This window comes from Colobus angolensis, unplaced genomic scaffold (assembly GCF_000951035.1).
Source record: "Colobus angolensis palliatus isolate OR3802 unplaced genomic scaffold, Cang.pa_1.0 Scaffold390, whole genome shotgun sequence".
Classification (NCBI taxonomy): Eukaryota; Metazoa; Chordata; class Mammalia; order Primates; family Cercopithecidae; genus Colobus; species Colobus angolensis.
This window is the reverse complement of record NW_012117266.1, coordinates 48,104-71,384: the sequence shown is the minus strand read 5'-3', so window position 1 is coordinate 71,384 and position 23,281 is coordinate 48,104. Positions and strand designations below refer to the sequence as shown.

Below are 23,281 nucleotides of genomic sequence, written 5' to 3'. Positions count from 1 at the left end.
TTGATCTCTAAAAGCAAAGAGGGAAATGTCTTTGGAAGTAAATTTTTTATAAATAAGTGTTTATGCCAGTCAGTCAACAGATGTTTGCTAGGTGCCCAGCTCCCCTCCTGATTCAGGTGCAGACCTTTTTTTTCTTTTTTCTTTTGTTTTTGAGACAGGTCTTCCTTCGTAGCCCAGGCTGGAGTGCAGTGGCGCAGTCACAGCTCACTGTGACCTAGAACTGCTGGGCTCGAGCAATCCTCCCACCTTAACTTCTATAGTAGGGGGACTACAGGCATGTGCTACCATCCCCAGCTAAGTGTTTCTATTTTTGTTGTAGAGATGGGGGTTTTGCTGTGTTGCCCAGGCTGGTCTTAAACTCCTGGTCCCAAGCAATCTCCATGCCTCAGTCTCCTAAAGTGCTGGGTTTCAGACATTTGTACAGAGCCAACCTTGGTGCCTCTGTCTCCCTGCAGGGGCCTGGACAGTCTCTCTACCCCTCCAATTAGCTTTGGAACTGGTGGGAGGGGAGGAGGTTACAGGCAATACAAGACAGAATTAGACCAAATTAGATCCATGGTATCAAAACAGATTGCATGTAAATTTGCTCAATTCAGATAATACCTAGTATTCTGGAACGTTGTACCATTCTCTATGTCATCCAAACACGCAGCCATATACGGATTCGGTAAGTGATACTGGAGAGCCCCAGGTTTATGCATTGTTTATTGGAAAATGTTTAAACTATTCCTCTCAGTCCAGAGTCAGTTGACCATTTACATTATGGCATAGGTCGTTCTTGAAGATACTGTACATAAAAGGCAGAGATGGGGTGTCTGCCCCTGTGCATACCCCTCCTTTCCACACTACTGACCTTTCTTCAGAATACCCCATGCCCTCTGGGGGTGCCCTGCTCTTGGGGTTCCCAGGTATTTCCAAACCACTGTTCGCTCTGCATTGTTTTGGTAGACCTCAAGTAGTTATTTTAAAAAACAAACATGTTATTAATATACTTTTTAAATCAGTAATCATGCCCATCCCTCTCCCACCTGTTATCTGGAATGTGTAATTTTGTGGCAAACAGGAATGAGGAAGGCTGATCTCATTGTTTGTTGAGTGTGTTTTCATTCGTTTGTTTTTTGGGACGGCACTTAGGCAAATGGAGCAGAGGGAGAACTGATGTAGGTTACACTGACCGGAGGCAGGCAATGGTCAGGAGACCGCGTTCTGCTCTCGGTGCCCCTGCCAGTCGGCCGTGTGAACTGGGCAAGTTCTCTTCCTACAGGAGAACTTGCATAGTCTCTTCTTCTTTACAATTATGGGGCTACCCTGTGGGGTTTCTCTGGGCATTATAGCTCTGAGGTTCCATCCAAAATGTCTTCAGACCCCTTGACATGGAGGCTAGCAGCTCTCCAGCCAGATAAGCTTGCTTTCTGCTCCAGTTGCCCTCTTTGTATTACTCTTATTTATTTATTTATTTATTTACACTTTAAGTTCTAGAGCACATGTGCACAACATGCAGGTTTGCTACATATGTATACATGTGTCATGTTGGTGTGCTGCACCCATCAACTCATCATTTACATTAGGGTATATCTCCTAGTGCTATCCCTCCCCTTTCCCCCACCGCACGACAGGCCCCAGTGTGTGATGTTCCCCACCCTGTGTCCAAGTGTTCTCACTGTTCAGTTCCCACCTATGAGTGAGAAATGCAGTGTTTGGTTTTCTGTCCTTGCGATGGTTTGCTCACAATGCCGTCATTCTTTGTATCACTCTTAAGGGATGTAGAATGTTCTTTTGACACAGCCCCACTGCCAACACACACACTCCCTTAGAGCCCTCCCCCTGATTTCTCAGTCTCTGTAGCCATTGGATGATGGTGATGATAATGATGATGATGGATGTATCTGTTTATTTGGGAAGCAGTGAGCATCTAGACATTGAACCTGGCTGCCAGTTCTTAATTCTAGGGCTGTCACTTCCTGTCTCTGTGACCCTGGGCAAGGTACTGCATTGCTGTGGGCTTTGGTTTCGTTATCTGTAAAGTTGGGATAGTGATAGTACCTACTCATAGGACTATCAGGATGACTAAGTGAATTTACATTCTCTCTTCCCCACTGGGAGGGTGAACAAATGAATGGGTAGATGAATGAAGCCTGGTATATCTTTGCCAATGTGTCCCAAGGAGTTTATCGTCATAGTACCCCTGTGGAGTAGCTTTAACTGTCTTCCTCTGAGAGCACCCCACTTTGCAGCTGAGCCCTGGACCCCCCATGTAAGAACTTATGAGCTCTTTCTGTTCCTCTAAACATGACTTAGCTAGTTTCTGAATACCTTCCTTTTCCACCCCAAAAACCAGAGTCCAGGTGGCTTCTGCCCATGGCAACAAAGACATTTTAAGGAAAGAATGTGTGATCATAACGAAATCTGGGGGACAGTTGGGAGACTGAAATATAATCGGGGTATTAGCTGATATTAAGTGATTATTAAAATTTTATTGGGTGTGTTGATGGTATTGTGGTTCTGCAGGGGACAGCTTTGGATTTTGAAGGTGCACACTGAAGGGCTAAGGGGTAAAATGTCATGATGTTTGTAATTTAAAATACTTCAGCAAAAAAAAAAAAAAAAAAAATGCAAGTATGGCAAAGTGATCACTGGTACATCCAGATGATGGTATACGTAAAGTGATTGTACTATTCCTCCACTTTTCTGAATACATGAACATTTTCAAAATAAAAAGTCAATGAACGAATGAGTGAATGAATGAAGCTGATTCTGCCCAGGGGGTCTGTGTGGGACTCTCCGTGAAGTGCAGGGGTGACTGGTCCTCTGTCTGTCTCTGCGCCTGGCAGGATTTCTCTGGAAGACCTGAGCCCGAGCGTCGTGCTGCACATGACCGAGAAGCTGGGTTACAAGAACAGCGACGTGATCAACACCGTGCTCTCCAACCGCGCCTGCCACATCCTGGCCATCTACTTCCTCTTAAACAAGAAACTGGAGCGCTATTTGTCAGGGGTAAGTGCGACCCTAGAGGCGATCGTTTCTGCTGTCTGTGGAAAAAAGAGCTCCTACACCCAAAGTGTTTCTCAGTTACTGACACTTGATCCAAGCTGCTAATTTAATCTAATGTGAGGCTGAGTTTTCTGAATGTGGGATAAAGTCGTAGCTAAACCTGCTTCTCAGGGAGTGCCTTTTATCTGCAATGTTTTTCAAATACTCTCCCACCAAGTTAAGCCCTGGGCAGAACTGGGAGGGGTTCAAGCCTCTTTTCCCTTCAACAGCTTCTCTGTTGCCTTTTTGTTGTTGTTGTTCTGCTGCCTCTTAGCTCTTCGGGTTCCCCACGCTGTGGACATTGGAGGGTTCTCTGGTCATAAAACTTAGGTAGCAGTGCCTCCCGGGCATTTGTCTCTAAACTATGGTACTATATATATGAGAAAGCCACTATTTAGGTTTAACTTCTCCAGAAAATAAGGAAGTCAGGCCAGGACTTCCCTGGCCTGACTCTGATACCCTCCCTCAGTCAGAGTGTCAGAAAGTCCAAGTGTCTGGTGTCACCTGTGAGGTACATTTGGAGTTTCCACAGCGTGGAGTGGATGGTGGGACCATGACACCCTGTCCCCTTCATCCTTTTTGCCACAAGCAGTTTCTGTGTGCCTGGGTAAGGGAATGTATGTGCCTTAAATCATCTCTCTCCAAATGGACAGTGGCTTAAAAAGAATTCTGCAAATTGGATCCAAGACAATATGGAGTCTGCATACAGTAGCTCATGCTTTTACTCAGAATGGTGGGTGCTGACCAGCTCTAACAGGGAGTCAGCTGAAGAAATTCAGAATTGCCAGGAAGCCCATCTGAAATTTTACTGAGTGTTCACGGTCATGAAGGACCATCTTCACCCTGGGCCTGTTGCACCTTGACATCTGATGACGTGGAGTTGTCACTGTTAGGAAGACATTTACCTTCCAGAACGTGTGCTATTTGAAGTCACGTGATAACCCAATATGTCACTAAATTTTACTAGAAAATAGGCTTGGAAGCCTTTTTGAGGTTTCTGTATGAGAGCTAAAGATGAAAAATCTACCAGCAGTTGGGGAAATGATATTCTCGCTGGCATGGTGGAGATGGCCAAATTAATACCCAGAGGACAAGGTGGTCTGTGTGTATCTTTTGTTAGCAAATCGATTTGGGAGCCATCTAGAAAACATTGCTGAACAGACGAAGATGCTCCATGGGAGGTTGGTTAAACATTTGGATGAAGGTACAGATGTTTTTAAGCTGATTTAGCTCAGAATATTGGCCAGATTTTGCTTCCACAGGAAATTATCCACAGAACTACATTTCTTTTTTTTTTTTTTTGTGAACCACCAAAGGAAAGATCTACATGAGAAGAAATACTTTCAACAGTAAAAAGCTTTAACAGTGTTTTATGGGGGGAAAAACGTGCTCTGTACGATAGGGTAGCACCTCTCTGATGGGGACAGAGTCACGCTTTGAGTTAGATTTCACAGATGGTGTCACGGTGGCTGCCTTCCTCATAGAAGGCTGCTGGAGAAGAGATGTCAAATCCAGAAAGACAGGACTTTCAACATATAGTATATTATTTATTTTATTTTATTATATGTTGAGGAGAGATGGAGAAAATCTCTTGTATCACACAGCAGTTCTCTGTTCTCTCATCACGAGGAACGTAAAAGACATGGTGGACTTGAAGTTGTTTCTCTCTCATTTCTCTTTTTTTAATTTTTTTTTTTCTTTTTTTTTTTTTTGAGACAGAGTCTCACTGTGTCACCCAGGCTGGAGTGCAGTGGGACGATCTTGGCTCACTGCAACCTCTGCCTTGCAGATTCAAGTGATTCTCCTGCCTCAGCCTCCTGAGTAGCTGGGACCTCAGGCACGTGCCACCAGGCTTGGCTAATTTTTATATTTTTAGTAGAGATAGAGTTTTGCCATACTGGCCAGGCTGGTCTCAAACTCCTGACCTCAAGTGATCCTCCTACCTCAGCCTCCCAAAGTGCTGGGATTATAGGCATGAGCCAAAGCACCTGGCCCTCTTTTTTTTTCTTTTGAGATGAGGTCTCACTCTGTCACCCAGGTTAGAGTGTGGTGGCATGATCTTGGCTCACTGCAACCTCTGCTTCCTGGGTTCAAGTGATTCTCCCACCTCAGCGTCCTGAGTAGCTGGGACTACAGGCACGCACCACCATGACCAGCTAATTTTTGTATTTTTGGTAGAGACGGGGTTTTGCCATGTTGCCCAGACTGGTCTTGAATTCCTGAGTTCAAGCAATCTGTCCACCTTGGCCTCCCAAAGTGCTGGGAATACAGGTGTGAGCCACCGTGCCCTGCCTCATTTCTCTTTTGTAAAAAGACCATATTCCCCAAACTTCTTTCTCATACTTTAAAATTTCTATTTATTATATATCTTATAGTGTACATGATAGATTCGTACAATGTTACATGCTTATAATTTATAAATGTGCATATATTGTAGCTGCCTGCTTACAAGTTTCTCACACATAAGGGATCAGGGTCATACCGTTTGGACACCACCATGCTATAGAGGATAAAAGTTAAGAATTTAAATAGTCTTCAGATAAAAGGAAGAAAAGAGGGTTAATGCACTGATTTTCTTTTTCAGATGATGAATATTGTTCAAAACTTAATTATTCAAATGTGTTTTCATGAAACTGACTATATCATAAAGTTCATGATTTCACTTATTAGAGAATGACATTGCTACTTTCTCAAGTAAGTTAACAGTTCCGAACACTCTTCTTTTGGTGGAACTAGTTTTTCAGGTGCTGACCAAGTGGGAGATGGAGGGGTCTTAGGTTTTAAAAACCTTTCCTATAGTTACTTCTACATTTAGAGATACAAGCTTTTGTCATTCACACTCTTCTTAAACAATCAACATAGCTCATGCCAAGCAAGAGAGACATTTTGTCTGAAGCTTTTTTGTCTTTTAAAAACAAAACAAAACAAAACAAAACAAAAAGGGTCTCACTCTGTCGCCCAGGCTGGAGTGCAGTGGCACAATCATGGATCATTGGAGCCTCGACCTCCCGGGCTCAAGCGATCCTTCTATAGTCCCAGCTACTCAGGAGGCTGAGGCAGGAGGATCGCTTGAGCCTGGTAAGTCGAGGCTAATTTTATTTTTTGTAGAGGTGGGTTTCGCCATGTTGTCCAGGTTGGTCTCGAACTCCTGGGCTCAAGCAATCTGACTGCCTAGGCCTCCCAAAGCACTGGGATTACAGGCATGAGCCACTGCGCCTGGCCTAAAGCTCTTAGGCTATGTCCTGATGTGCCTGGATGTATTGCCAGCTGCTGCATTTCTGCCTGTCTCCTTTGCCCAGTATCAGAGCTGGGAGTGTTGCAAAGCAGAGCGGGGCTTTGTCTTCTGAGAACATTCTCTGGAAACTCAGCTGGTGTCATTCTAACTGGAAAAGGTTTGGGGGTAGTTTTCAATTAAATTTATTTAATTGATCAAAAAAAATTGTATATATTTATCCTGTGCAACATGATGCTTTGAAATATATATACATTGTGGAATGGCTAAATCAAGCTAAATAAATATGTACAACCACACAAATTTATCATTTATTTGTGGTGAGACCATGAAAATCTACTCTCAGCAATTTACAAGAATAAATACACTGTTATTAACTATAGTCACCACATTGTTCAGTAGTGTCTTGAATTTTTTTCCTCCTGTTTAACTGAAATCTTGTATCTTTTGACCAATAGCTCTTCTGCCCACTTCCCCCAACCCTCTTCAGCCCCATCATTCTACTCTCTACTTCTATGACCTACACTTTTTAGATTCCATGTATAAGTGAGATTATGCACTATTTGTCTTTCTGTGCCTGGCTTATTTCACTTAGCATTATGTCCTCTAGGTTCATCCATATTGTCAAAAATGACAGAATTTCTGTCTTTTTTAAGGTTGAATAGTTTTCCATTATATATATGTGCCACACACTTTCTTTATTCGTTCATCCGTTGATGACACAATAGCCATTTCTTGGCTATTGTAAATAATGCTGCATTGAACATGGTGTGGGGGTGCATATGTGTCTTCAACATACTGATTTCATTTCCTTTGGATATAGACCCAGAAGTGGAATTGCTGGATCATATGGTAGTTTAACTTTTAATTTTTTGAGGAACCATACTGATTTCTATAATGGTTGTACTAATTTACATTCCCACCAACAATGTGCAAAGGTTCTTTCTTCTCCACATCCTCTCCAGCATGTGGTATCTTCCATCGTTATGATAAAAGTTATTCTTACAGGTGTGAGGCAGTATCTCATTGTGGCTTTAATTTTGCATTTCCCTTATGATTGGTGATATTGAGCAATACCTATTGGCCATTTCTTTTTTTTGAAAGAGAGTCTCACTCTGTCCCCAGGCTGGAGTGCAGTGGCGTGATCTCAGCTCACTGCAACCTCTAGCTCCTGGGTTCAAGCTATTCTCCTGCCTCAGTCTCCTGAGTAGCTGAGACTACAGGCGCGCGCCACCATGCCCGGCAAATTTTTGTATTTTAAGTAGAGACAGGGTTTCACTATGTTGGCCAGGCTGGTCTTGAACTCCTGACCTTGTGGCCCACCCGCCTCGGCCTCCCAAAGTGCTGGGATTATAGGCATGAGGCACCACACTGGGCCTAAGTTGTCTTCTTTTTTTTTTTTTTTTGAGATGGAGTTTCGTTCTTGTTGTCCAGGCTGGAGTGCAGTGGTGCGATCTCGGCTCACTGCAACCTCTGCCTCCTGGCTTTAAGCAGTTCTCCTACCTCAGCCTCCTGAGTAGCTGGGATTATAGCCACCTGCCTGCCACCATGTCCGGCTAATTTTTACATTTTTAGTAGAGGTGGGGTTTCACCAAGTTGGCCAGGATGGTCTCTTGACCTTGCGATCCACCTGCCTCTACCTCGGAAAGTGCTGGGATTACAGAAGTGAGCCATCGTGCCCGGCCTGGGCCTAAGTCTTATTTTTTTTATTTTTATTTTTTTTGAGATGGAGTTTCGTTCTTGTTGTCCAGGCTGGAGTGCAATGGCGAGATCTCCACTCACCTCAACCTTCGCCTCCCAGGTTCAAGCAATTCTCCTACCTTAGCCTCCCAAGTAGCTGTGATTATAGGCATGCGCCACTATGCCCAGCTAATTTTGCATTTTTAGTAGAGACGGGGTTTCTCCATGTTGGTCAGTCTGATCTTGATCTCCCTACCTCAGGTGATCTGCCTGCCTCGGCCTCCCAAAGTGCTGGGATTACAGGCATGAGCCACTGTGGCCCAGGCCTAAGTCTTTAACTCATTTTGAGTTGACTTTTGCAGATGGTGTGAGATGGGGTCTGATTTCATTCTCTGTGGATGTCCAGTTTTCCAACACCATTTATTTAAGAGGATCTCCTTTCCCCATTCTGTGTTCTTGGCAGCTTTGTCAAAAAGTAATTGACCATAAGTGCATGGATTCATTTTTGGACTCTCTTTTCTATTCCATTGGTCTATGTGTCTCTGTTTTTATGCCAGTATCATGCTGTTTTGGTTTCTATAGCTTTGTGATATGTTTTGAAGTCAGGTGGTGTGATGCCTCAGCTTTGATCTTATTGTTCAAAATGACTTTGGCTATTCAGGGTCTTTTGTGGTTCCATACAAATGTTAGGATTTTTTTTTTTTTTTCTGTTTCTGTGAAAAACATCGTTGGAATTTTGACACGGATTCCATTGAATCCATAGATTGCTTAGTATACTATGGACATTTTAATCATATTAATTCTTCCAGTCTATGCAATCTTTTCATTTACTTGTGTCTTCTTCAATTTCTTTCATCAATGTCTTATAGTTTTCAGTGTACAGATCTTTTCCTTCCTTGGTTACATTTGTTCCTAAGCATTTGATTTTTTTATGGCTATTGTAAGTGGCATTGCTTTCTTGATTACGTTTTTGAATAGTTTGTTGTTAGTGTATGAAAACACTATTGATTTTTGTGTATTGATTTTGTATTCTCCAACTTTCCTAAATTCATTTAGTAGTTCAAACAGTTTTTTGGTAGAGTCTTTAGGGTTTTCTGTATATGAGATCGTATATCTGCAAACAGAGATGATTGAACTTCCTTTCCAATTTTGATTCCTTTTATTTACTTATTTATTTATTTTAACAATTTCCCAAATATTTTTATTTGTATTTTTCCTTCTACTTTTATTTTAAGCTCCGGGATACATGTTTAGGATGTGCAGGTTTGTTACATAAGTAAACATGTGCCGTGGTGGTTTGCTGCACAGATGAACCTATCACCTAGGTATTAATCCCAGCGTTCCTTAGCTATTCTTCCTGAGGGTGCCTTTAATTTCTTTCTCTTGCCTAAGTGCTCTGGCTGGGACATGCAGTACTATGCTGAATAGAAGCGGTGAGAGTGGGCTTCTTTGTCTTATTCCTGAACAAGTTGTCTGTGGGGATTAATTCACTCTAGTTAGAAACACCTGCTTGCCTAGAGTGTGGATTCTCAGACCAGTTGTGAGTTTTATGATGTCTGTTTCACATTTAATGCTTAAATCATAGGGCATACCTAGTCTGAGAATCCATACTCTAGGCGAGTGACTGTTTTTAACTAGAGTGAATTAATCCCTACAGACAACTCACCTGCTCAGTAATTTCCGCACATGGCTAATTTAATTGTACTGTAGGCACTGTCCCAGTTATTAATCTTATCAACCAATTATTTACACCCCTTGTATAATTTTGAAGCCCAATCGAATGAACTAAAAAGTAAAATGTTATCTCTTAATGGCCATTTCTTCCCTTCTCTCTTGGTTTCCTCTTTTTAAAACCACGAAGCATATATTTTAAGGTAGAGAACCTGGAAGGGCATTTATTAACTATTCGTTGGTTGATTAATTAATTAATCCGTGTTTTTATTTCACCCATTTCCAGACAGGATTGCACCTACCTCAGCTTCAGTGCAGTTGTTTGTCTTCTTCTTTGAGCTATGTTAGGAATTGTTGTGACTTTCATTTGGGTGGTGGTAGTGGGGAGCAGTGTGTGCGTGTGTGTATGTGGTGTGTGTGTGTGTGCACTGTTTTTTGTTTTTTGTTTATTTTTATTTTTATTTTGTTGAGAGACGGAGTCTCACTCTGTCACCCAGGCTGGAGTGCAGTGGCATGATCTTGGCTCACTGCAACCTCCACCTCCTGGGTTCAAGTGATTCTCCTGCCTCAGCCACCCAAGTCGCTGGGATTACAGGCGTGTGCCACCACATTCAGCTATTTTTGTATTTTCACTAGAGACAGGGTTTCGCCATGTTGGCCAGGCTGGTCTCAAACTCTTGACCTCAGGTGATCCACCCACCTTGGCCTCCCAAAGTGCTGGGATTCCATGAGCCACTGCGCCCGGCTGTGTGCTGTTTTAAAATAAGGCAAACAAGCAAGATCCATGTTCTATGTAGTGGTCCAATAAAATCAGTTATTCTTTCCAGCTCATTTTCTTGGTTTCTATGTACATGTTTTTGAGTAGTCTTACTGCACAGATAAAAGAACTGAGGCCCTGCAAGGGGCAGTGTTCTACTCAGGGTCACCTGGCCCTTTGCTGGCAGTGATAGTAACACAAGTAGGTGACCCGACTCTGCGCCCAGGGCTCACCCCACGCTGCATCCTGCATGCAGGCCATCCTGGGGTGAGACTTTATGTTGCAATTTACTGGCCTGCCAAACATTTCCAGCATTCTCTCAGCCAAGCGCTGGTTTAAAAATTAATGACTGCTTAATGGACATTTCTATTTCTGAGAGTTGAGCTGTGCTTTTTCTTTTCTCCTCTGGTAGAAATCTGACATCCAGGACAGCCTCTGCTACAAGACCCGGCTCTACCAGATAGAAAAGTACAGGGCCCCCAAGGAGTCCTATGAGGTGAGTGATCCCTGAAGCCAACCTCAGGGTCTCTTAGGAAGGGTGGATTTCCATTCGCAGTAATTGGAAAAGAAACCAATTACTGTGGGACACTGAAGTAGCCAAAGACACATACTTACACTCATAACGGAGCCCTGGAGAAACGGTTTACAGCGGAACCAGCTTCGCGGTGTCTAAACCATGGTTCTCAGCTCTGGCTGCATGTTAAAGTCACGGGGAGCGTTTAAGCATCTGGATGCCCAGGCTGCTCCTCAGACCAGTTCCATCCAGTCTTGGGAGTTGAGACTCAGGTATTGGGAGTTTTTAAAGCTCCCTGGATGTTCCAGTAAGCAGCCAAAGTTGAAAACCACTGTCAGGATCTCCCACAATGAATCAGTGTTTCACTCATATGTGAGTGAAACTAGTAAAAATTGATCTCATAGAAGTACAGAGTAAAACTGTGGTTATTGGAGGCTTGGAACGGCAGGGGGAAGGGAGGGTAGAGAGAGGTTGCTTAGCGAACATGAAATGACAGCTAGACAGAAGGAATAAGTTCTGGTGTTCTGTGGCACTGTAGGGTGACTATAGTTAACAATAACTTATTATATATATTCAAAAAGCTAAAAGAGGATTTTGAATGCTCCTAACACAAAGAAGTGATAAATATTTGAGGTAATAAATATGCCGATCACCTTGATTTGATCATTACATATTGAATACATGGATGGAAATATCACTCTGTCCCATAAAAAAGATGTATAATGATTATGCATCAACTAAAAATAAAAGAAAAAAATGCAAATGCTAGAAAAAAATGAGATGCTTAAAAATAGAGCTGAGTGTAACACGTGGCATCAGAAGAAAGTGAGGTGAGGACCAGGAAAGTTTGGGATCAGGCAGGCTTTCCTGGCCAGCAGTCCCTAGTGACCTGATGTAACCTGGGATGTACCTAGAGAAAAAGACCACGGCTCTTTGATTTCAGAATAAAAACTAGGCTCCTGTGGCTGGATCCCACATCCATGTTTATTAGGAGACTGTGCCTGTGAATTCCAGATCCAGGGAGGGGGTCAGGGGTGGGGTGCGGCCTCAGGGCCCCTCATTCACTTTTTGCCAAGGGAGCTCTTTTTTCTCTCAGTGATTTTCCTCGGAACCTCCTTCCCTTTCCCCTCTGGAGCCTCTTTATGTCCTCTGAGTGTCCTTGCCACGGGAACCTCTCTCCTGGGACACCTAGGTCTATTAGTCTGTTCTCACGCTGCTAATAAAGACATATCTGACACTGGGTAATTTATAAAGGAGAGAGGTTTAATGGACTCACAGTTCCACATGGCTGGGGAGGCCTCACAATCGTAGCGGAAGGTGAATGAGGAGCAAAGTCATGTTTTACATGGCGGCAGGCAAGAGAGCTTGTGCAGGGGAGCTCCCCTTTATAAAACCATCAGATCTTGTGAGTCTTATTCACTACCATGAGAACAGTATGGGAGAAACCGCCCCCACGATGCAGTGATCTGCACCCGGCCCCGCCCTTGACACATGGGGATTTTTACAATTCAAGGGGAGATTTGGGTGCGGACAAATCCTATCACCCACCCAGAAGTTCCTTCATTTGAGAAGGGATTAAAAAGGGACCCTTTGTCTATGCCCCATTGAGGCCACTGGGCCTGGCCTCTCCTCTCCTTTTCCGACGTAAAGTTTTCATCCTGATCCCGTGAGCGGTGCCCATCGCTCTGGAAGGATTCTTCTCCAGGCTTGTCTTGCACGCAGGACTGCAGTGGAGCATGGTGGTTCCTGGGGCCCACACTGGGCTCCTGGGCAGCCAGTGAAGCCGGTGTCCAGGGACACTGATGACAGGGAGTGCTCAGCTGCAGGGCCCCGTGTGTGAATGTGACGGGAGCTCAGGAGAGGGAACTACCCCAGCATCGAGGTGGGCAGTGGCTCGGGTCTCCATTTCAGACAGACCCTGGGGCAGAGGGAGAGGAGAAACTGGCAAAGACGAGGGCTGGGGGGTGGTCGGGCAGGGGGTGGGGCAGCCAGAAGGCAGTGATGCTGGCGGGGGACCAGGGGGCTGTGGGAACAGAGGAAAGGTCACACATGAAATGGTCAGCATTGTCTACTGGGCAGCTAGTTGTCCTGAGGATGTTAGAAAGAACAGCCTCGTGAAGTGCCAAAGGCAGCAGAGAGGTTGTGTGGATTTGGGGGTGGGGAGGGGGAAGTGAAGTCAGTGAGCATGTACCTGTCCATCAGTGACGCTGCAGTGAAGGGAGAGAACGTGTCCTTGATAGAAGGATGCTTGGGGCAGGGGAGGAATGGTGGGTCTTGGCCTTGACCCCAGGCTGGATGTCCCTTCCTCAAGACAGGCTGTGGGGCCCGGGGAAGATGAGGATGGAGACAAGCTCTTTGGAAGGTGGGCTATGGCTGCAGGAGCTAAGCCACAAGCCCAGGTGTGGCTTTCAGGCTTAAAGCCAGAGAGCCAGGTGATGGGGACCCAGATGCCCCAAACTCTAGACCCCTCTGGCCAGTTGATTACGAAATGTTAACCCTCTCTTGCATGAACGAAGGGGTCTTGAATCTAGCACGCTCTGAAACAGACTCTCCTCCCGCCCCCTCCACCCCCCAGCACAGTAGCAGCCCCATCCTCCAACAGTGCAGGGAAGAGACCCAAGAGTCCCTGACTCTGACTCTCCCCTGACCCCTAGAACCACCCCATCACCAAGTTCTGCCAGTTTGACTGCTAAACCCTCCAGCCCCTGCACTCTCTCCATCTCCGTCCCACACCTGTTCCCAGCCATATCACCTCTGTCCTGGACTTCTGCTAGGCCCTCCTAACTGACGCTCTTGCTTCTGGGATGGCGGCCCGCCACTCTCTCCTGCCTGGCCGTCAGAGTGAGCTTTTCACCCTCACACCTCATCATGTCACTTCCCTGCTTGAGACCTTCAGAGGCTTCCTTCACTTGCCAGGCAGACTCCGTGCGTGGTCGCCCTGTGTGGTTCAGCCCCAGCTTGCTTCTCCTGCCTTGTCTCCCAGCCCCATGGCCCACACACACAGCGCTGCGTCCCGCCCTGTGCTCAGTCCACAGCCTTAGGGCTTGCTGTGCTCTCTCTGCCTGCGGGGGCTGTGCACATGCCGCTCCCTCTTTCAGAATGTTTTCCCTGCTCCTCTTTGCTAAACCTAAGTGTTTTCAGATCCCAAAGCAAGATCACCTCCCCATGGGCCCCTGCTATTCCCTGACCTTTGCCATCCAGTCTTATCCTATCTATCCTATCTGCCTACCACGTTCTACATCCTGGGGCGTGTCCTGTTTGCAGCTGTTTATTTGTTCTGGGGCTGTTTGATTAACATCTCTCCCTCTGGGCTGTGAGTTCCAGAAGAGTGGACTCTGAGTCCCTTTTGATGATACGTGATGTTATCATCACCAAATGGCCATGCCTTATGTCAGGGAGGGACCGCTTATGGTCACCTGCACTGAGGGTGGTCACCCCAGCCAGAGTCCAGGGGATGCAGAATTCACTGTTAGACTTCCTCCCTCGTGCTTTGCATGTCACTCACGAGGACCTCAAATGGCAATGCAAACTTAGGTGCATGGAGCGTGTGCCCTAGGTGGCCCGTAAGCCACCTTGCCGACACCCCGGTCCATGCTGACCTCACATCCGCCCCACTGCGAGTGTGTGTCAGAAGGGGCCAGAAGTCTAGTGGGAGAGGGGCCCTCCTTTCATTCCGATTCCTTTTCTCTATTATTTCCTGTGACATGAAGACACATGGCAAGCGTTTAAACATTTGTTGAAATATTTAACGGTTAGGATTTAAATAGGAACACTAATGGGCAAACAGCATTCAATTTCCTATGATCCATTTGCTTCCTCTAAACTGCAGCGATACTTCTCTAATTAAGTGACAGCTATTACCAGATGATCCAACTTGTCTCCAGCGGAACCTAGAAAGTGGAGTGAGGCTACTTCGGGAAAGGGAAGGGCCCAGGCCTCACAGGGAAAGTCCACTCGGAGCCTGAGGGCTTTCCAGTCGTCCTCAGCACCACGTGGCAGGGGTGGAGCTGGGTGGGGAGACGGAGTGGTGGAGAGGTTTCCGATTGTCAGCAAACCGGGGTGTGGCCCAGGGCACGTGTCCCCTAGGGCTGTCTTCAAGCCCTGTCCCAGGCACTGAGTGCATGCAGTGGCCTCTTTGTTCCTTTTGATTCCAGTTCTTTTCTCCTAGGAGACAAAGGAGCTGAATTAAGTTGCAACAACTTCCCTCTTGGGGTTACTGTGCAGTGCTTTTACAACTTGATCATTTTCTCTACCTCTTTTTCCTGTCAAAGGCAGAGACTGTATCTATAAAAGTGGGGTGCATTTCTCATCTGAGGACACCTATCGTGTGTGCCCAGCAGACTCCTTTTTCTAAAAGAGAGAACCCCCCGGGACTTTGGGGGTCGAGGTGGGGGGGTTATCATTTTTAAATTGGCTTATTAAAGGCATAGAGAGCCCAGGGCCAGTTTTGTTAAAGTCTTTTGAAAAATAGTGTTCATTGATAGGAAAATATCAAATCCAGCTAGGAGGTCTCCTCTACAATGACAAAGTAATGTTGGAGTTTTGGAAGAAAACTGATGGAGAGGGTGGCGGGGGGCTGGATTCGTCTGCGTGGCTGCCCTAACAAGCACCACAAAATGGGTAGAAATTTACCTTTTCACAGTTCTGGAGGCCAGGTTCAGGGCTTACAGATGCATCACCACAATCTCTGCCTTCATCTACACGGCATTCTCCTGTGTGTGTATCTGTCCCAATTTTCCCATTCTTTTCTCTCCTCCCTCCCTCATTTTTCTCTCTTTTCTTTATTTTCCCTCCTTCCTTCCTTCCTGCCTTCCTGCCTTCCCGTCTTTTTCTTTATTTCTTTCTTCTTTCTCTTTCTTTTTCTTTCTTTCTCTCTTCTTTCTTTCTTTTTTCCTTCCTGCCCTCCCTCCTTTCTCTCTCTCTCTCTCTCTCTTTTTCTCTCTTCTCCTTCCCTTCCCCTCCCCTCCTTCCATTTTCTTTGTTTCCAGGCCAAGCTGGAGTGCAGTGACACAATCATATTTCATTTCAGCCTTGGCCTCCCTGGCTCAGGTGATCCTCCCACCTCAGCCTCCCTAGTAGCTGGGACTATAGGCATGCACCATTAGGCCTGGCTAATTTTTTGTAGAGAGGGGGTTTCACCTTGTTGCTTGGCTGGTCTTGAACTCCTGAGCTTAAGGCATCTGTTCACCTCAGACTCCCAAGGGGCTGGGATTACAGATGTGAGTCACCACACCCAGCCCAAATTTCCACATTTTTAAAGGACACCAGTCATACTGCATTAGGGCTCACCCTAATAGCCTCATTTAAACTTGATTACCTCTGTAAAGACTCTCTCTCCAAATAAGGTCAAATTCTGAGGTCCTGGGGTTAGACTTTAACCTATGAATTTTGGGAGAATATAATTCAACCCACACAGGGATGAAACATTTAAAGGCAAATATTAAAATGTTCACTTTGTGTCTTACTTCAAAATCTATACTACTTTTAAAAATACAGTTCAGAATCAGATCCAGCGATCTGTGCTGTTAGAAATCAGAAATATAGTTACTTGGCTGGGCTCAGTGGTTCACACCTGTAATCCCAGCACTTTGGGAGGCCAAGACGGGTGGATCACTTGAGGTCAGGAGTTCAAGGCCAGCCTGGCCAACATGGTGAAACCCTGTCTCTACCAAAAATGCAAAAATTAGCCAGGTGTGGTGGTGCACACCATAATCCCATCTACTCGGGAGGCTGAGGCAGGAGAATTGCTTGAACCTGGGAGGTGGAGTTTGCAGTGAGCCAAGGTCATGCTACTGCACTCTAGCCTGGGTGACAGAGTAAGACTCAGTCTCAAAAAAAAAAAAAGAAGTGTGGTTACTTTGGGGGACAGAATGCCTGGGAGAGGACATGGGGATGGCAGGGAGGACCTTCCAGATGCTGGCTGTGTGTTCTGTTTCTTGATCCGAGTGACATTTCTGTGGGTGTCTTTGCTGTTTGAGAAAACATTGAGCTGCTGACTTATCATTAGAGCGTCTTAGATTTTAATGAAAAGTTTACCTAGGAAATCTATTCAGCACACAAATTAGGACATCTGCTGCCTACTTCCACGGCGATTTCAGGATTTGCTTTCTGTCTATGAAAACGGAAACGAATGATTCTCAGCCAGAGCTGCAGGGCCATTGGGGGAGCGTTTAGGGAATAAATAGCAAGTGCAGATTCTCAAATTGTTGAAGGCTGTTCCTTTTCACAGGCCTCTCTGGACACCTGGACAAGGGATCTTGAATTCCATGCTGTGCAGGTAAGAACTTGGGGGATTATTATGTATTAGTCAGGGTTCTCCAGAGAAACAGAACCAGCAGAGCATGGAGAGAGAGAGATTGAGACTGAGATTTATTTTAAGGAGTTGGATCACACAATTGTGGGGATTGGCAAGTCTGAAATCTGCAGGGCAGACCAGCAGGGTGGATGAGTTGATGTTGCAGCTTCAAGTCCAAAGGCCATCTAGAGGCAGAATTTCTTTTGCCAGAAGACCTCATTCTTTTTTCCTTAAGGCCGTTGACTGATCGGATGAGACCCACCCACATTATGGAGGATAATCGACTTAAAGTCTAATTTAAATGTTAACCCCTTTATTTATTTATTATTATTATTATTATTATTTTGGGTCTCTCTCTGTCACCCAGGCTGGAGTGCAGTGGTGTGATTTCGGCTCACTGCAACCTCCACCGCCGGGTTCAAGCAATTCTCCTGCCTCAGCCTCCTGAGTAGCTGGGATTACAGGTGCCCACTATCACGCCTGGCTAGCTTTTGTATTTTTAGTAGAGATAGGGTTTCATCATGTTGGCCAGGCTGTTCTTGAACTCTTGACCTCAAGTGATCCACCCACCTCAGTCTCCCAAAGTGCTGGGATTATAGGGTGAGCCACTGCTCCTGGCCTGTTAATCACGTCTTTAAAAACACCTTCACAGAACAATCTAGACTGGTATTTGGCCAAACAACTGGGAACCATGTCCTAGCCAAGTTAACATATGAAATTAACCATCACTTATGATCCTAAGGGTTGGTCAGTCTCTGCCCAGGGTAGCAGGCTCTGCCAGCCCCATCCTTATCCAGAATTAAAACATGCAGAATCCTGTTGTGAGTTTATCAGAATCCCTTTAGACCACATTGGTTCTGGCTATGTGGAATTGATTGTTTTTTTATTGTCTCGTTACAACTCTACACCTGGCTGTGCATTTCTGTTTCCACCTGTATGAGAAATGGGATTTGCAGCTATCTAGAGCTTCCTGGCTCAATGGCCTAATTTATGAACGAAACCTTTTTTTTTTTTTTTGAGATGGAGTCTCGCTGTGTCACCCAGGCTGGAGTGCAGTGTTGTGATCTTGGCTCACTGTAACCTCTGCCTTCCGAGCTCAAATGATTCTCCTGCCTCAACCTTGAGTAGCTGGGACTACCGATTCTCGCCACCATGCCCAGCTAATGTTTGTATTTTTAGTAGAGACGGGGTTTCACCATCTTGGCCAGGCTGGTCTCAAACTCCTGACCTCAAGTGATCTGCCTGCCTCGGCCTCCCAAAGTGCTGGGATGACAAGCGTGAGCCACCACGCCCGGCTCAAAGCCCTCTTTTTATCAACTCACTTGTAGATTTTTCTGCAGCAAAATCAGATTTCCCCTTATGTGATGGGCAACAGGGAACCCAAACCAACCAGCCACTGACATCTGGGCCCCGGGCCATCACAGGGGGCAGCGGTCAGCACTTGGTTCTGACACACCAAACAGCCTGGTGAGGCTTACTAATCATCAGAGGGAAGGAAAGCTCCAGAAAAGCCCACATACAGCTGGACCTGATAAGAGTTACTCAAAGAAAACTCGTCTCCGCTCCCAGCGTTCCTCTGCCAGATGCAGAAAGAGGCAGATTTCCCAGGCAGCCATCCGTCCTCCAGCCTGGGGTGATGAGGGTGCAAAGCAAGCGTCCATCCCTGTTAAATGGATGCATTTGCTGCTCAGGTGATAAAGCAGGTGTGATGTGTGTTCACTGTTATCCTCCCAGAGCTGGGAAGGAACCACACTTTTGGTTACACGCGGGAAAACACTTCCCTCGAGGAGAAGTGAATTGCCCAAGGTCACCCAACGCATTCTGGAGAGAGCAAAGAATGGACTCCAGACTTCAGACTGCCGAGCTGTGACTGTGGCTGGGATTCTCAGGTGCAGCACCCGCGGCAGCCACGCCCAGAAAGAAGGGGGCGGTGTGGGTCTTTGGAACACAGAAGCCTGGGGTCATTCTTCAGTGGCCAGCATACCCCTAGTTGCACAGCCATCAGGGAAGACTCCAAAGGGAACCAGCTCTCTGGAGCTCAGACTTCAGAGGCTGAGGATGGGTTTCCCCCTCCTGTAGGCATCTCCGTCTCCTCCACAGGACAATACACAACATGAAGGATCCTGGGTAAATGATTGATCATGGGGCCATGTTTTCAAAATGTTCCTCTTTGTAAATGTCCATGCACATCTGCAGTGGGTGGAAATAGTTGATAGAGAACAAGAAGCCGTTTAGTGTATATGGCTTGCCTCTGGGGCCTCATGTGGTCTTTTCTGTGATCTGCCTGGGGGGATTTGGAACTGTGCTTGACAAGGTGCAAGAGGGCGGGCTTCGAACCAAGAGCTTGAATTCCATCACCCACCCTCAAGTCCACGTGGGCACTGGAGCATATCGGAGGGAAGCCAGGAGTCTCTGCAGGCGGCTGCTTTGCTGTGTGAGGAACTTGCATGTGGAAGGAAGGGGGATGTGATCGTCCCTCTGAAGATCTGTTTCTGTTATGTAAGGCAATTTAGCATCCTGCTCCCTAGGAAATTTCTTTTGGAGAAAATAGGCCATGCAAATGAAAAAGTCTGATTGGGTGATTGGTTGCATTTGGTAACATGTGCTTGGAGGACAGGGAGATTGGCTGGTTGTAAATAAACCTGCTTTCTCCAGGCTGTTGACCGGTCTGCGTGGACTGACTCTGAGGTTTGTCCCCAACAGGGAGCAGGTGGGGTGAATTCTTGGTTTCTCCTTAGAAACCGGTTATTGTGAAATCACTGATTCTTTTCAGCTGGAGAAGCATGTGCTAGGGGTTCTTGGAGGACATACCAGGGTGCAGGATCTTGGGATGAAGTTTAACAAGGGTTTCCTGGAATTTTCTGTCTGGGGGTGCATTTTTCCTCTTTTCTGCCCCCATAGCAGCTTTCTGCTCATTGCCAAATAGCCCTCTTGTCAGCGACAGGAGAAATTGGGTCTTACAGGCCAACCCTGGTCTCTTTCCACAGCAGACTCCCACGCATGACACACCACTAGGTGCCTATGGACCCTGTCTGGTTGGTGATACTGGTCCGCAGAAGTTTTGCATCTTGATTGCTAAGCTTTTGAGAACCCAAGGAGGGTTAGAAAGGAATGAAAAGAAACCTAGACAGCCACCGGCAGCTCTCAAGGCTGTGGGTCACAGAGCAGCCTGAAAAAATGTTTGCTGATTGATTTAAAAAGCAACCCTAAAATGGAAGGAACTGCAGTGTTGTCTTTTCTACCAAATATTGTTTGGAAATGGAGACAAAGGCGCATTTGATTACTTTTTCCCATAGAAGGTGTTAGCAGGTAGAGCTGGTGATTTTGCATAAAAGTAGAGAAAGGGAACCAACTAAAAGGAGATTCTGCTAGATTTTTCAGGATAGCGGGTAACATTGCCTTTGCTGCTGGATGGCTGTGCGTCTCTGTGTAAGCGTGTGTGCAAAAGCTTGTTCTCCTTTGCCTTGGAAAAGGTGGCCTGTTGGTGTGTCATGGACACAAAGGGAGAGGAAAGCCGTGGAAGGTGGTGATTGTCCTTTGCTGGCTTCAACCAAGGTGACCTGGAGCATACGTTCCCCATGCAAGTTCCCCTTTGGGGCATCCCAGATAATGCCCCGGAGCACATAACCTTCTCTGGAACATTCGGATCCCACTGCAGGAGCCTAGCACTGTGGCACGGTCCTGCCTCTGGACCTTTCCATCCCTGGAACCGCCTGACCCTGCCCCAGGCTCTGAGAGTGTGGTGTCAAGTCAAGGGTTGACAACATCGACTTCAGGGCTGGGAAAATCCACGTTTCCACCAGGCTCACGGTGGATTACATAAGCACTACAGACTGTTTCTTCATATGTAAAGGAGGTAGCAGAATTTGCCTTCTGGTGGGTCATGTCGCAGTGCAGTGTCTGGCACCCTGCGTGTTCTCAAAAAAGGCTGGTGGCAGCTGTGAAGGTGCTGAGGAGGGAGTTTGAGGAAGCTTCGCCTCTCCTGGCTTCCCATGTCACCCCTTTGTTGGGGAGCAGCCACATCAGCTACAGGCCAGGCTCCCAGGGAGCTGTGGCCCCTCACAGTGGCACTTGCCACGAGGCTCAGTGTCCCCACTTCCCACATCTCCCCCGTCTTCTTTCCCACTCACAAACTGGACATCATGAACTCTAATCTGCAAAGACTTTGAACATCCTTATTAGAAAGGGCTGTAAAAGTGCAAAGAGACGTTTCCCCGAGAAGCTTCTCAACAACGTGAATGGAAACTAGATGAGCTCTCTTGGTTTGCAAATGCTGGTTAAAGTTGAGGGCAAAAATGTGAAAAATAAAAGTCTTTTTTTCCTCCTCACCCATGGTGAGGTCAGAGGTGGGGTTGCTTTAGCAGTAAACACCAAACACAGGCTTTAGGGCCGGAAAAAGAACTTCTGCTGCTTTTTAGTGACATCACCTTTCCCAGAAGCTTGAACTGAATCAAAATTAATTCAGTTCAGTTTCTACCAGCCCTTTTAAAAAAATTTCAATAACTGTTTATTAAACTTTCTCTAAGCATCTGGCTTTATGTCAGAGGCTGTGGACTTGAAGATATGTAAGAGTCAAATTCACTCCCATCAGATGGATTATCATCTAGTACAACAAAGGCAAGATTTAAACCAAAAGAATGGCCGCTGCCAAGCGTTTTGGCTCACATCTGTAATTCCAGCATTTTGGGAAGCTGAGACAGGAGGGTTGCTTGAGGCAGGAGTTCGAAACCAGCCTGGACAGCATAACGAGACCCCATCTCTACAAGAAATCTTTTTAAAATAGCTGGGCATGGTGGTGCACACCTGTAGTCCCAGCTACTCAGGAGGCTGAGATGGGAGGATCACTTGAGCCCAGGACCTCGAGGTTGGAGTGAAATATGATGACACCACTGCACCCCAGCCTGGGTGATAGCACAAGACCCTGCCTCAAGAAAAAAAAAAATGCTTCATACACACGAGTCCTAAGTACGCAAGTAAGTTCTCTCATGATTAGGGTAGAAAGGGCTGGAAGCCCATCAGGACCACTCAGGGCTCCCTGGATTTGTTGTATATGTTGTGTTGGCACCTCCTTGACTTGACTGCCCCAACTAGATCCTGATGTGAAGGTGGAAGCAGTTATGTTCCCAGTTGCCTTTGCAAAGCCATTACTGCGGACACAATCTTTGGGGTCTACTTTAAATGCAGACAGGAGGTTTCCAGAAGTCCTTCTCTGCTTCACCTTAGTTTGTTGGGCTTGTTCCAGAAGAATTGACCTCCTAGGAAGGCCTTGCCCTTGCTGGAAGGCCTTGAAAGAGCACAGTGAAAGGGAGCTGGGGTCCATTGAAGGCCACTCGCTGCCCAAGCAGAGGGAAATGGGCTTCCTGGAGCATTGGCTGGGCCACAGCTCCTCCCTCATTCAACACACAGCTGAGAGCATAGAGTATTGAAAAGCTGGAGTTTCTCTCATCGGTTTGGATGACTTTTCAAAGAGGAATCCCTCTGTATCTTCTAGCATGTGTCTAAGTGCATATGTTTGCTTCTGATTTGCAGGATAAAAAGCCCAAAGAACAAGAAAAAAGAGGGGATTTTCTTCATCGACCATTCTCCAAGAAGTTGGACAAGAACCTGCCATCGCACAAACAGCCCTCAGGCTCGCTCATGACGCAGATTCAGAACACCAAAGCCCTCCTGAAGGACCGGAAGGCCTCCAAGTCCAGCTTCCCCGACAAAGGTGGGTGAGCTCTGGGGACTCTCTCAGGCCACTTGTGTTGGGCTGTGTGTCCACTGTGTAGCCCTCACAGCAGATGGCCAAATGGGCCCTAGAGCAGAGATGATTCCTGTGCCCACAGAAAGGCAGGATTGATGGACCTGAGGTTGCCTGAGCACAGTCCAGGACCAAGCTGTGTGGCATTAGCCACTTGCGCAGGAAGGATTTGAGAAAACAGAGATGGGGTGCAAAGTATTATGGAAACAGAAATTGGGGTGGATGATATTGTCAAAACAGAGTTTGGGAGGCACAGTATTGCAGGAGCAGAGGTCAGGGTATGTGGTACTGTAGGGGCAGAGATGAGGCTGTAAGGAATTGTGGGAGTAGAGATGGGGTGCAGAGCAGAGGTCAGGGTA

The 23,281-nt window shown here is 46.3% G+C and overlaps 1 protein-coding gene across 1 annotated transcript in view; it reads left to right on the top strand.

Annotated features, from left to right (window-relative positions):
• The window catches only part of HUNK (hormonally up-regulated Neu-associated kinase), a 132,973-nt gene that overhangs the window by 106,408 nt on the left and 3,284 nt on the right, over positions 1-23,281 (top strand). The window contains exons 10-13 of the mRNA XM_011954992.1: positions 2,832-2,994; positions 10,783-10,866; positions 17,114-17,161; positions 22,709-22,889. Of these exons, the coding sequence (XP_011810382.1) occupies positions 2,832-2,994; positions 10,783-10,866; positions 17,114-17,161; positions 22,709-22,889 (476 nt within the window). The remainder of the gene's footprint in view (positions 1-2,831; positions 2,995-10,782; positions 10,867-17,113; positions 17,162-22,708; positions 22,890-23,281) is intronic.